Raw genomic sequence first — 13,474 nt, 5'->3', positions numbered from 1 at the left:
CACAGAGATGCATGGATCTCGCCATACTCAATAGAACCAAGACGCTCTCCTCCAAAAAAAGTAACCCATCTGGTGGTCCCCTGCCGTAAACAAACTCTACAACAGAAGGAGGAAACTGATGCAGAATAAGGTGAAGTCCCAAGACTGGAAAAACTCCCTTATCAGTCTCAACACAAAGTTGAGATCCCTCATCAAATCCTCTAAAGCTAGCTATGAAATCAGAATTGTAGCAGATAGTAAAGATAACCACAAGGCCTTCTATAGTTAAGTAAAGAATCTCCATGGCAATACTCAGATTTGCTCTACTGCACAATGGTACTTCCTATACCAAGCCAACAGATATTGCCAATATACTGGCCGACAGATTCAGTGCCAACTTTACCCCTTCCCCACAAAGGACCAATCACAATATCATAAGATTACCAGGTACCCAGTATTACTGCTGCACAGGTTAAAATAGAACTGTCCAAGGCCAAGAATATAGCTTCTATGGGACCTGACAATATCCCTGGCTGTGTTCTACATGAAATACACAGTTAACTGGCACCTCACCTGTGTGCCCTGTTCAGTCACAGTCTCACCTCATGCTTTGTCCCTACCAAATGTCACACTGCTACAGTCATCCCTCAACACAAAGGAGGAGTAGCTACAGACCCTGGTAACTATCACTCCATTAGCCTGATCAGTCTGATATGCAAAGCTATGGAACGTATCATCATGGACCTAATAAACAAGGATATAGGGAATCTGCAAACTCTGGACCCCACACAGTTCAGTTTTGTGAAGGGTAGATTATGCCTGCTCAACTTGATCAACTTCTTTGAGTCGGTCACCAGAGCTGTGGATGAAGGCAAGGTGGTTCATACAGCCTACTTTGATCTGGCCAAGGCCTTTGATACCATTCCTCACTCAGGAATCATAGAAAAACTCACTAAGCTAGGCATCAATCCCTATATCACTAGGTGGGTTGCAAACTGGCTCACAGATAGAACCAAAAGTGTGAAAGTAGCTGACTCCAAGTCAGACTGCTGACCAGTCGTGAGTGGAGTCCCACAGGGTATGGTTCTGGTTCCTTTCCTGTTTGATATCTACATCTCAGAAGTCCAGGCAAACACAAAAGGACTCTGGCTGCCAAAGTAAGCAGACAATTGCAAGTTGGGAACTATTATTAACTCCCCAAGTGATGTTGACATCCTACAGAAAGGCCTCACTGAGACCAACAACTGGTGTCAGAGCCATGGCCTTAAGCTCAATGCCAAAAAATGTGTCATCCCCTTTGGGAAAAACCTGGTTCCCATGAATTACCACATTGATGGTAGTTTACTGAACACAGAAGGCATTATAAGAGATCTGAGAACACAGACTGACAGCAACCTCTCTTTTAACCACCACATTGCCACTGTAGTCAGAAAGTCCTTCTATGTGGCACATCTCGTTACTAAGGGTTTTGCATCCAGGAAGAAAGAGGTAATTGTCTCCCTCTACTCTTCCCTCGTTAGGCCATTCATCGAGTAAAATGCCCCATTTGGCATGTACCTCACTAGACACCTGAAACAATTGGAGAGGTCACAAAAGTACCTCACAAAGAGGATCCTAGGCCTTAAACACTTGTCCTATATGAACAGACTCAAAAAACTCCAACTATTCTCTGTCTCATATTGCCTACTTAGAGGCGATCTCTGCTTGACTTACAAAGCCATGTCTGATCCAGCTCTGTTTGAAATGCTACATTTAAAGAAATCCTGATCCCTCCGTACCACATGCTCCAAAGACCTCAACCTCAATACCACATTCATAGAACATGATGGATAGACAGGCTGATAACCCAGAGACAGCCCATGCTATGGAATAGACTTCCCATACATGTCAAGCAGAGCACCTTACTAGCCCTCTTCAAGAGAAATATTGATGAGTGGATGGGAAATAGAAAATTCACCACAGGGATCACTCCAGTTGCTCTACTCGACAGAGGCACTGGGAACTAAGGTCAGGTGGCACGATGCCAGGGTAATCCTATGAGCTACGCTTGTAAAGGCTCCAGGGCCATTAGCCTAGTGTACACCAATGAACCTATAATAACAGCACCCAGCTTGCAGTCATCTGCAAACTTGGTCAGCCATAGCTCACTAGATTTGGCCTGCACCTCTGAGAAGTATATCCCAAACAGCAGAGGCCCCAAGGCTGATCCCTGGGGTACACTGCTTGTTACAGGTCTACTACTTGAGGTGGCTTCCCCTATTTTGACTAGTTGGGTTCTATCAGTGAGCCAGTTTGCTACCCATCTGGTAACATATGGATTGATGCCTAGTTGAGAGTGTTTATCTATTATACCTGCATGGGGAATAGTATCGAAAGCCTTGGCCAGGTCAAGTTAGGCAGTGTGCACTATCTTCCCCTCGTCTATGGCCTTGGTGACTGTCTCAAAGAAGTTGACAAAATTTAACAGGCATGACCCCCTTGACAAAATCAAACTGTGTGGGATCAAGTGTTTGGAGGTTGCCAATGTCCTTGTTAAAGAGGTTCATGATAATCCACTCCATGGCCTTGCAGATAAGGCTAGTTAGGTTGATGGGTCTATAATTTCCTGAATCAGTGGATGCTCCACCTGTGTGCAAAGGGATGACAGTAGATGTCCCCCACTAGGCTCGGATGAAGCTGGTACTCAGGCTTTGGTTGAATAAGATGCCTAATGGTGCTGCAAGTTCCCACCGGAGTACATATAGGATGCAGCTTGGGGTCCCATGGAGGCTGTATTTTTTGCCTTTGAGAGGGCAGTGATGACTTGCTCCCTAGAGATAAGGGGAGCGGGGCAGGTACTGGGGATGTCCAGTTTTACTAATGGGGGGGAACAGAGGAGTGAAGGTTTTACTGAACCTGTCTGCCAGCAAGTTAACTATATGTACAGGGTTTCTGTATGTGGTGTCCTTGACCACCAGTTCTGAGCAGATCTGGGTGCTTCCCTTGAGATTGTGAACATACGTGAAGAAAGATAAATAATGTAACAACTGACCTACTATGCCAATAATAGTCTTCAGTTAATGTTATATTAGTTCAAACTAAATTAACATCAGTTTCATTTAGTTGTAACATTAATGATACAAATAAGTCTCTAATTTAATTTACAGAAATTTTCCAGATTTTATATTACTATTATAATATCAAACAAAATATTTAAAATAAGTTATCTAAACTGTACATAAAATAGCAAATGTGTAAAAAAAGTAAACATGCTACAACAAAATCAGTATTATACCATGATCCCCCGCTGATTGGCCATGGAAAGATGCCAGACTTAAGAAAAGTAACAGTTTCTTTTGCTATATTAACCAATACATCAGGGAGACAAGGCTTCCGTGTTTGATACACTTTGTTTTTGACTCTCAAGTCTTTATCATTTCAATTATATTACACATTTCAAAAATAAAAAAATTCTAAATGCACAGTTTTATGCAGATGGTCTTTTATTGTTATCTGTTAATTACCATTCAGTAGCAATTACATTTTTTTCAGAAATCCACAGCCTTTCAGGATGCAAAATAAACAATACAAAATCTTGTTTTCAGCCTTTAACAACTAACCAACATACATGTAACATACTTTATGTAAATCCATATATATTTTTATGTATCATACACCCCTAGTTTGATTCTACCTGAAATAATGATAATAATGAAACTTTTTCAGCATCATAAACATGGATAGTTTGACTGTGATCATTTTTTCACTGCAAAATTTAATTTCTATTCTACTACTCTCATAGATGACTTTAATTAGAAAATTATTCATTAAATTCTTATAGCAGGGTAGCTTAATCAGAATTACCTAGATGGTGGTCAGTCAAATAATTGCTGACACTTCACCATGATAACATGACAAAAACAGGTTTCCACAATATATGATCTTTCCATCCATATTATGTTTAAAACACAACTTCAGATGATTGAATTGTATTTAATAACAGCTGATTAACTGAAATATGATCTAAGTATAAAGCATTTATCTTTTTTATTATGTTACTTTATTCCTAAATTTATGTCCCATGAATATCCCCAAAGTAACTTCTCACATCATTCAACATATTTCATTACATACATTTCCCAACTTAATGAGACATAAACTACAGTATCCTTTGTTTCTCTAAATTTTCTGACTCGTTATTATAACCCAGCTATTAGACAAATTGCTACTAATTTTTAAAGACATTAATAAGAAGTTATGTCTTACCATAACGTTCCATGTTAGTTGTCTTCTTCTCGCCTTCTTTCTTGCTGGATGGGTTCGGAGCCGATCCTCGGCTCCGACTCGGCCTATGCTATAGCTCGAGAGCTATTTTTACCGGCTCGAGGCAGCCCTATATCCCACAATATCATGCGCTAACTCCCCAGATCTCGTTTGGAAGCTAAGACATAGTATAAAAAGTAATATTATAATAATAATATTATAATCCTCTTTTACGAGTACAGGTTACCTGCTAGTAACACTAAGGATACCATGAAAGACGCAACATATTGTATCTCCAGAAATGGAAGGACTCAGAACCTCGAGTCTATCCAGGCTAGGGGGCAGGAGGGAGGGACGAAAGAAAGAAGGCGAGAAGAAGACAACTAACATGGAACGTTATGGTGAGACATAACTTCTTAATGTTAAGTTGTCATTCTCACCTTCATTCTTGCTGGATGGGACAGCGTCCCTAGCATCTTAGTCATGGGTGGCTCAATGGAACAGTCTCCTGAGTATAGTGGAAACAAAATCAGCTTTATTTCTGGAGGCTAGATCAAGCTTGTAATGGGCAATAAAGGTATGTTTGGACGCCCATGTAGCTGCTGCACAAATGGCATCTAGTGGTAACCTTGCTTGAAAAGCCGTTGAAGTTGATAGTGCCCTGGTTGAATGAGCTTTAGGCCTAGAGGGTAGTTGCCTGTGTCTCAACTCATAGATCACAGTAATAATAGATGTCAGCCATCTGGAAAGAGTAACTTTCGATACTGGAAGCCCTTTCTTGCCGGCAGCATAAGAGAGGAAGAGCTGGTCTGACTTTCTGAATTGTTTTGTCCTGTCTAGGTAATACCGTAATTGGCGATGAACATCTAATGAATGTAATTTTTGTTCAGCCCTGTTGGTATAGTCTGGGAAAAAGATGGGCAAATCAATGGAGTGGTTTAGATTTGCTTCCGATAACACTTTTGGTAGGAAGGAAGGGTTTGTTCTGAGAGTTACCCTATCTTTATGAAAAACCAAATAGGGAGGACGGACAGACAAGGCTTGAAGTTCCGATACCCTTCTGGCATATGTTATAGCTACTAAAAACAGCGTTTTCCAAGAAAGAAGCTTGAGGGAGCAAGAAGCTGCTGGTTCAAAAGGGGGTAGAATTAGTGAGGTTAGAACTAAATTCAAATCCCATTGTGGGGGTGGATCTTTGACTGGAGGTCTGAGCAACAAGATGCCCTTGAGAAAGGCTTTACAGAGTTTGTGGGACATAATATTTGCTTCTGAGAGTCCAACATGAAAATTAGCAATGGCCGCTAATTGTACCCTGATGGTGGCCGATGATGACCCCGAATGAAAAAGCTCTGCCAGAAAGTCTAGAACCTCATGAATGGTGCATGGAAAGGATCTAAGGATCTAGTTTGTGCCCAGTGTGAAAAACGCTTCCATTTACTCGCATAAGTCTTCCTAGTATTGGACTTATGGGAAGCCAGAATGATATCACGAACAGGAGGAGAAATAAGAGGAAGCCTGGCTATAGCTGGAAGTGGAGCAACCAAGCTGTGAGGTTAATGGAATGTAGAGACTGATGCAGCTTGCCCGTGAGGTGGGTCAATAGATCCGGAAGGGGTTCCAGATGCCAAGGCTGTTCCAGTAGGTATTTGTGCAGGAACGGGAACCAAACTTGTCGAGGCCAAAATGGGGCAATGAGGATCATTTTGGATCTCAATGCGGTTGCTTTCTGAATTAGTTGCGGGATCAATGGAAAGGGAGGAAAGGCATAAAGAAGACCCCGGGGCCAAACGTGGACAAGAGCGTCTCTGAGGGGCTGGCCTGGTAGAGGAAAAAGTGTGAAGAAGTCAAGGCACTTGCTGTTTTGCGGAGTTGCGAAAAGGTCGCAGCAAGGCTGGCCCCACTTCCATAAAATTCCATCTACTACCGCTTGATTTAGAGACCACTCGTGAGGCATGAGGATAGTTCTGCTCAATCTGTCTGCTATGACGTTGGACTTCCCGGGCATGTGCGTTGCTATCAGAAACCGTTGAGATGAAATCGCCCATTGCCAAAGTCTGAGTGCTTCTTGACAGAGAGGGTAGGACCTTGTTCCGCCCTGCTTGTTTATGTACCACACCACAGACATATTGTCCGTTTGAATTGCTATAGTCCCCGTGGGAAGAGAGGTCTGAAGGGCCTGCAACGTCAAAAGCACCACCCTCATCTCCAGGACATTTATGTGCAGGTGGCATTCTGACTGTTGCCAAGTGCCCTGGACCGTCCTGCCCTGATAATGCCCCCCCACCCTATCAGGGAGGCATCCGTTGTGACAGTGGCAACTGGAGGGGGGAGAACAAAGGGTCTGCCCTGAAAAAGCTGAGGGGAAACCATCCACCAGGAGAGATGTTTCTTGCAAGATGGTGTTATCAAAATGTTGTGGGTCATTGGCAGCTGTTGAAAGGACCACTGAGAAAACAGCATCCACTGAAGGAGTCTCATGTGGAAGCGGGCTAATGGAAGTAGAAGAATCGCCGCCATGAGGCCCAACACTTTCAATACTAGCTTGACTTGGACTCTGCTGGGCTGAAACAGAAGCTGAACATTCCGCCTTATGTCTGTCACTCCCTGAGGTGGTAATGTTGCAGACATTTCTGTGGTGTTTAATACGGCACCTATAAAGTTTATACATTGACAAGGCGACAAGGAGGACTTTGCAAAATTTATAGAAATACCCAGGCTGTTGCAAAGATGGATAGTATAATCCCTGGCCATTATGAGATCCTGTTTGGTGGTAGCGGAAATGAGCCAGTCATCTAAGTATGGAAACACCTGGAATCCTTTCTGTCTCAGGTGAGCCGTGACCACTGCCAAACATTTGGTGAACACCCGGGGGGCTGTGGTGAGACCAAAGGGCAGGGCCCTGAATTGAAAATGACTGACTCCCAGCCGGAAGCGGAGAAACCTCCTGGAGCTCCTGTGTATTTTTATGTGGTAGTACGCGTCCTGGAGGTCTAACGAGCACATCCAGTTGTCTCTGCCCAAAAAGGGTAGAATGGACTGCAGTGTTACCATCCGAAATTTTGTCTTTAATACATAGTTGTTTAACCTGCTGAGGTCCAAAATGGGTCTCCAATCTCCTGTCTTTTTTGGTACCAAAAATAATCTGGAGTAGATTCCGGATCCTAGCTGATCTGCTGGGACTGCCTGGATGACTCTTTTGTTTAATAGCTTTTTTATTTCTAGCTGAGCCTGACCCCTTTGTGCGGGTGGTACGTCTGGTAGGGGTTTTGGCGGTTGTACCGGAGAGAAAGTGAAAGGAATTTTGTAACCCTCGGATATGATCTTCTGTACCCATGTGTCTTGGGAGATGGATTGCCAGGCTTCTGGGTACAGAGATAATCTTCCCCCGACTGCCTCCGAAGGCAGACAGTCGGGCAGCTTCTCAGGGATGCTGAAAGGGTTGGTCTGGGAAAGATTCCCTGGAACCCTGGTTCTGTGGACCCCCTCTGCTCCTGGGGTGGCATCTGTTATTATTCACCCCTCTGCCTCTAGGGGGAAATTCACCACGTGTGGCAGGCGCGACTCCCTGTGGTTTGCGGAACCGCATCTTTCCACCCCTCTGTCCCTTAGGATAAGGTCTAGAAGGCGTGGAAAAATGGACTCCCATGGCAGAGAGAGTCTTACCATCTTGCTCGCATCTGGTGAGGGTATTCTTCACCTGAGGCCCAAACAATTCCAAACCGTCAAAGGGGGTGTTGGTGAAAGATGCCTTGAAGGGGTCGGCAAAGTTACAGAGTCGCATCCAAGCGTGACATCTAAACGCAATGCCTGTGCCAGCGGCCCTACTCGCTCCATCGGCTGCATAAGAGATTAGCCGCATGGAGGAGTTAACAATGGAGTTCAGGATAGCCAGCCGAGAGTTTATTTTGTCCTTAAACCCCGCAGCAGAAGGATCCTGTACCGTTTCACCCAGCTCTGTGAGCAAGTCTCTCTGAAGGCGGGTGAAACGACATAAATAGTTCAGCGATCGCATAGAAAATGTCGCTGAAGCAAAGGTCCGCTTGCAGTACCTGTCCATGGTCCTGGACTCTTTGTTAGGAAGATGAACAGGTACAGAAGGATCTGCTAATTCCTTCTTAGTGGCTGCTGCTACCACCATAGCATCATCTGAAACACCTTTGGTGAGAAAGGATTTGTCATCTGGTGCAGAAATAAATTTAGAAGGCCTCCTAGGGGTAGGTTCCATTGAATCAGGAGCTGCCCACGCCTTTCTAGCCACTACCTCCATTAGTGGGTCGAAAGGGGGGAGGACACCCAGGAGGTGGAAGGGCGAGATCCAAAGGCGTCAAGGTAAACCGACTCATCCTCGGAAGGTTTGAGTGTGGACCAATTTCCCCTCTGTCTTAGGATCTCCAGGATGTCTGAAAAGGAGACATCCTCAGAGTGGGATCTGGGGGAACCCTCCGAATCATCCAAGTTGGTGTCCGATGTGACAGACTCGGGGGAGTCTATGTGCTTCCTCTTGCACTTTCTTTTCCTAGGGGCTTCCCCTGAAACTTCAGGGGAACCCTTGGAAGAGGAGGAGACACCCAAAGTGGGTACCTTACGCCTTGGATCTCTGCTGTCGGGTATAGGAGGGTGGCCAGAGACCGTAACAGACACTACAGAGGGAGGAGCCGCAGAACTTAACCTTGGAGTGGACACTGGGTCCAGCACACTCCTCATCACCTCGAAGGCTCCCCCATCAGACACCAAAGGTAGCTCCGGCTTCGAAGAGGCTGGAACCGCCCCCGGAACCAACAGAGAAGGCTCCGAGAATGATGTCGGGGCCGAACTAACCAGAGCTGAAGCTCCGAGAGGGAGAGTGGGGTCGGACAAGGGTCCGATGCCACTCGCCCCCTCGGAGCCGACAATGGAGTCCCGGCGCCCAGACCTCTCCATGGACGGAACCAATAAAGAGGTCGGAACCGACGACACCGGAGCCGAATGAGGGGGTATCGGCTCCGACGTGGGCAAGGTCACTGTTCCGATGAACTCCGGCTCCGAACTCGAGAGATGAGTCGGAAGAGGAATGGATAACTGTGTCGAAGGAGCCACAGTCTGGTGAGATGGGCTCTGAAGGATTTAGGCCAGCGCCTGAGATTTTATGAGTCTACTGACCACCCTCTCGATGTCGTGATCGGAGAGCCTGGAAGACCTCGATGAATGAGTCCTATGACTCCGCTCCAATAGGAGGGGGGACCTCGGAGCCGATCTGACGGACTCTAAAGAAGGGGACCTAGAGCGCTTGCGCGCTGGGGTCGGCTCCGATGATGGTTTCAAAGCAGAACCCACTTTGCTCACCTCGGAGCCAGCCGGAACCGAGGTCGGAGCCGTCTCGACAACACCAGCCCTCGGCTCAGAAGCTGGAGCCGAGGGTTTGGCGGTTTTTGATGACTTCCCCGAGCCAGACTTGGATGAGGAGTCATCAGGCTTTAACAAGCCCCTTAGAATGAGCTTGTTACGCCTTTCCTACAGGACTCTTGAACTAAATCCGTGACAAATGGAACAAGAGTCCTGCAGGTGTAAAGGCCCCAAGCAATAGACACAAGAAGTGTGACCGTCTGTCAGAGACATTTTCTGACAGCACGAGTCACACTTCTTGAATCCCGAGACCTTAACGTCTTTGGACATTGCCCTAAAGACAGTCACTCAATCAGCACACACACTCACTCACTTACACACAAGGGGGAGATGAGGGGGCTGACTAAAACAACAACACACACACACAGGGGTGAGTAAACAGAAAAACTAAAGCCTGTAGGCCTGATTATAAAAGTTAACTACAGGGGTGAGTAGGGCTTACGAAAACAAACACTATTAAGTATAATATCGATAGGGAACAAAAGTAGGGAAAATAACCTAGTAAACTACCTCAAAAAATAGAAAACTTTGTTGAATATTCCTTTACTGACCTGAGCCGGTAAAAAAGGCAACTTCGCAGCAAAGCGGCAAACAAGATCTGGGGAGTTAGCGCATGGTATTGTGGGATATAGGGCTGCCTCGAGCCGGTAAAAATAGCTCTCGAGCTATAGTATAGGCCGAGTCAGAGCTGAGGATCGGCTCCGAACCCATCCAGCAAGAATGAAGGCGAGAATGACAACTTAACATAATTACACTTTAAATATTTTACCTATTAAGAAAAAAAAAGTGTTGCTAAAATGTGTGCTATTTTCTCATTACAATAATCCATTATTGATTTGACTGGTAAAGATAAATGTGCATTATATTTTCACATCACTTTGCATTATCATTACTGCAAGTCCAGTTTTCTCAAGTTATATTCTATTGACTTACCGTTATATATCTTGTCTATCCAGATTAAAACAGTCTATGGAGTACACATTTTAACCATAAGAAAACATCTAATCGATATGTGCTATGTTTTTAAATTTCATCAAAGTGACCTTAAATCCATTAATTAAGCCCACAGTTAGTGATAATGTCCTTATATTACTCAATGTTAAAAATAAACTGCACTTATTCATGAGTACTGGGGATTAACTACTAATTTGTTATTCAAAAAATCATGTTTGACAGTCTAAATAATGCTGTTAAAATGGATAAATATCAAGAAATATAGAATATTACATGATAAATATGAAAATCAATTGGAGGACAGAAAAGATTGGGAAAAGAGAAGAGAAAGTCCAGTTCATGAAAGAACAAAGGAAGAAATCTGTTGGCAACCAAACATACAACAAAGTCCAGAAGGTTTAAGATTTTTTGCATGTAAGTATTTTCATAGATATTTTTATACTCCAAATACATTTCAAAGGATTTTTCCTAATTAGAGAACAAATGTTACAGATGTAATAGGAAGAAAAAGTTAACTGGAAATGTGCTTTTTTGGAAATGTAATGAGATGGCAGATTTTAAAGATTTCCTACAGAGTACTATCACAGAAATGTTGGAAGAACAAATGAGAGAAAATAAGAAAATTATTTTTGAACTGGGATACAGAATCTGACTTGTCTAGACATAGTAAGACTTTTCTAAGTGTAATGTTACTACCTATCAAAATAAAAAACAACTTCAACACAATTGAAACCAAACTCTACAGTAACTGTTATGGATGTTTTGAATGCTGTAAAGAAGATAAAGTAATGGTATATCATTAGAAAAGGGAAGATGCATGTTTCACAGAAATAAATAGAATTTGTAGGGAACAATACATGCAGAATAATGCTTAGGAAGAAGATTGAGGTTTAAGGGATGACAGGAATGGAGCAATGTAATGCTGGAGTGAATGGCAATTGTTAAAAAAGAAAACTATGCATACTGCACCAGGATAATAATGGAAAATGTTATTATGGCTTGTTTTACATTAATGATATGCACTTGTGTTGCAAGTTTAGGTGTGACGTGTTAATAAAAATGTTTAGAAATACATCTTCATAGCTATTGTCTTAAACACATTTTCTCTCACATTAGGAAGAATGAAGTTTAATGAAAGACAGGCACTGAACAATGTAATATTGGAGTGAATGAAAATTGTTAAAAAAAAGAAAATTATATATACTGCAAAAGGTTAAAATAGAAGCTGTTATCATGACTTGTTTTCCATTAATGATATGAATTTGTGTTGCAGTTTTAGGTGTAGTGTGTTAACAAAAATGTTTTAAAAGGTATACCTTCATAGCTATTGCGTTAAATATGTTTCGTCTGACACTACACATTTACCAAAATCTCTGAATGATTCCAAGATCCCGTCACATATATTCTTGTGCTGATTTTTAATACTTCCAGGCATATTTTGTTATCCATAGTAATATGGTATAATGCATACCGATAAGTAAACTGCCCACTTATGCAAGTAATTACTAATCTGACTCAGCATCTTCCATGTATCAGGAAAGGGGATAGAGTATAGCAGCAAATGATCCACACTTTCTTCATGACCCTTTCATCATTCCTAAATATATATATATTAAGCCAAGAGTCAATATTCAGCACTTCTTTTAGCATATCTTATCACACAGAATCCTGTACACAAACAGTTTGTTATTCATACTCCCTTCTGTATAAGGATTCTACAGATATTACTATTTTCCTCTGCTCATATAATTCTGTATAACAATGTGAATGTATAAAATATATTTAGTTGTTAACTGATGTCAGCTACTCTAAATCTAATTGCTGCTTTCAAAACAGAAACAATTCATATTTTTTGCACAGTCATATTTTGACATTCCTTGGTTACGCCTCAATAACACATGTGCAAACACACACACACACACACACACACACACACACACACACACACACACACACACACACACACACACACACACGCAAATAGAATCAAAAGCATGTTGTCAGAGTCATGAAATGGAGCACCTTCAACAGCCTAAAACATTTTTCACTGGAAATAATTTATCACAGTTCATAAAGATGCAACTACTAAAGAAAATATTCATCTAAAGCTACATTTCTGCAAATACTTACGGATGATTAATGTGTCTGAAGGCTGTTCTGTGGCTAAGTATCCTTTCTCGCAACTCTTGAGACCATTTCAAGTTCCCTGCAGTCACTGGCATATTTCTGTGTAAAGCATTACAGTTGCCCCTAAGCTTGTAATAGAAATAAAACAATGTTATTGGTTGTAATCATTTATAACAAGAAAAAGAAAAGAAAACAAGAGTAAAAACAGATTTCAGGTTAAGGACTGTTTATTACAAGAAAATGTAAGTTAGTTTAAATACTGAAAAGCAAAATAAAATAAAAATGAGAGCAACAGGACAAGAATGTTATGTTTGCCACCTGATTACAAAATCTACCACAAGTTATCCCAGCATCTTTTCCTCTCCTCCTATAGTTATACTTTCCATATACAAATGAGACACTGATCTATTACAGATCTAGAAAATTATGTTGTTAGTTTATCAGAAGTTGTTGATGGCATGCAAGAACGTTAGACTATGACCTTCGGTGGTCATTTGGTTTAACCACGTTCTTATTTTATGCTGCAGACAGCATATCAAATCCAGTGATGATTGTGCTGTATATATCTGTAATGGGAATACTTAAAAAAAAAAAAAACATATTATAGCGAAAGTAAGTTCTTTTCATACATCCTGTAATTCTGAGTGCTTACAGATGTCTTAACTCCAGCTTGAGATAGAATGCAATATTCCTTTCTTGTCAATGTAACAGACAGCAAAGCAGCTGTGTAGGGTTGGCGGTAGCTGGCATATGCTTCCTCTCCGTCTTAGGAAATTCTATAGCTGAGTTA

At 42.4% G+C, this 13,474-nt stretch overlaps 1 protein-coding gene across 1 annotated transcript in view; it reads right to left on the bottom strand.

Annotated features, from left to right (window-relative positions):
• Window positions 1–13,474, bottom strand: part of LOC122805262 (dynein axonemal heavy chain 11-like) — a 4,596,980-nt gene that overhangs the window by 3,993,832 nt on the left and 589,674 nt on the right. Inside the window, exon 7 of the mRNA XM_044075350.1 lies at window positions 12,688–12,812. Coding sequence (XP_043931285.1) covers window positions 12,688–12,812 — 125 coding nt within the window. The remainder of the gene's footprint in view (window positions 1–12,687; window positions 12,813–13,474) is intronic.

This window comes from Protopterus annectens, chromosome 6.part1 (assembly GCF_019279795.1).
Source record: "Protopterus annectens isolate FY-2018-M chromosome 6.part1, PAN1.0, whole genome shotgun sequence".
In the NCBI taxonomy this organism is placed as follows: Eukaryota; Metazoa; Chordata; order Ceratodontiformes; family Protopteridae; genus Protopterus; species Protopterus annectens.
This window is presented reverse-complemented; position numbering and strand designations above follow the sequence as displayed.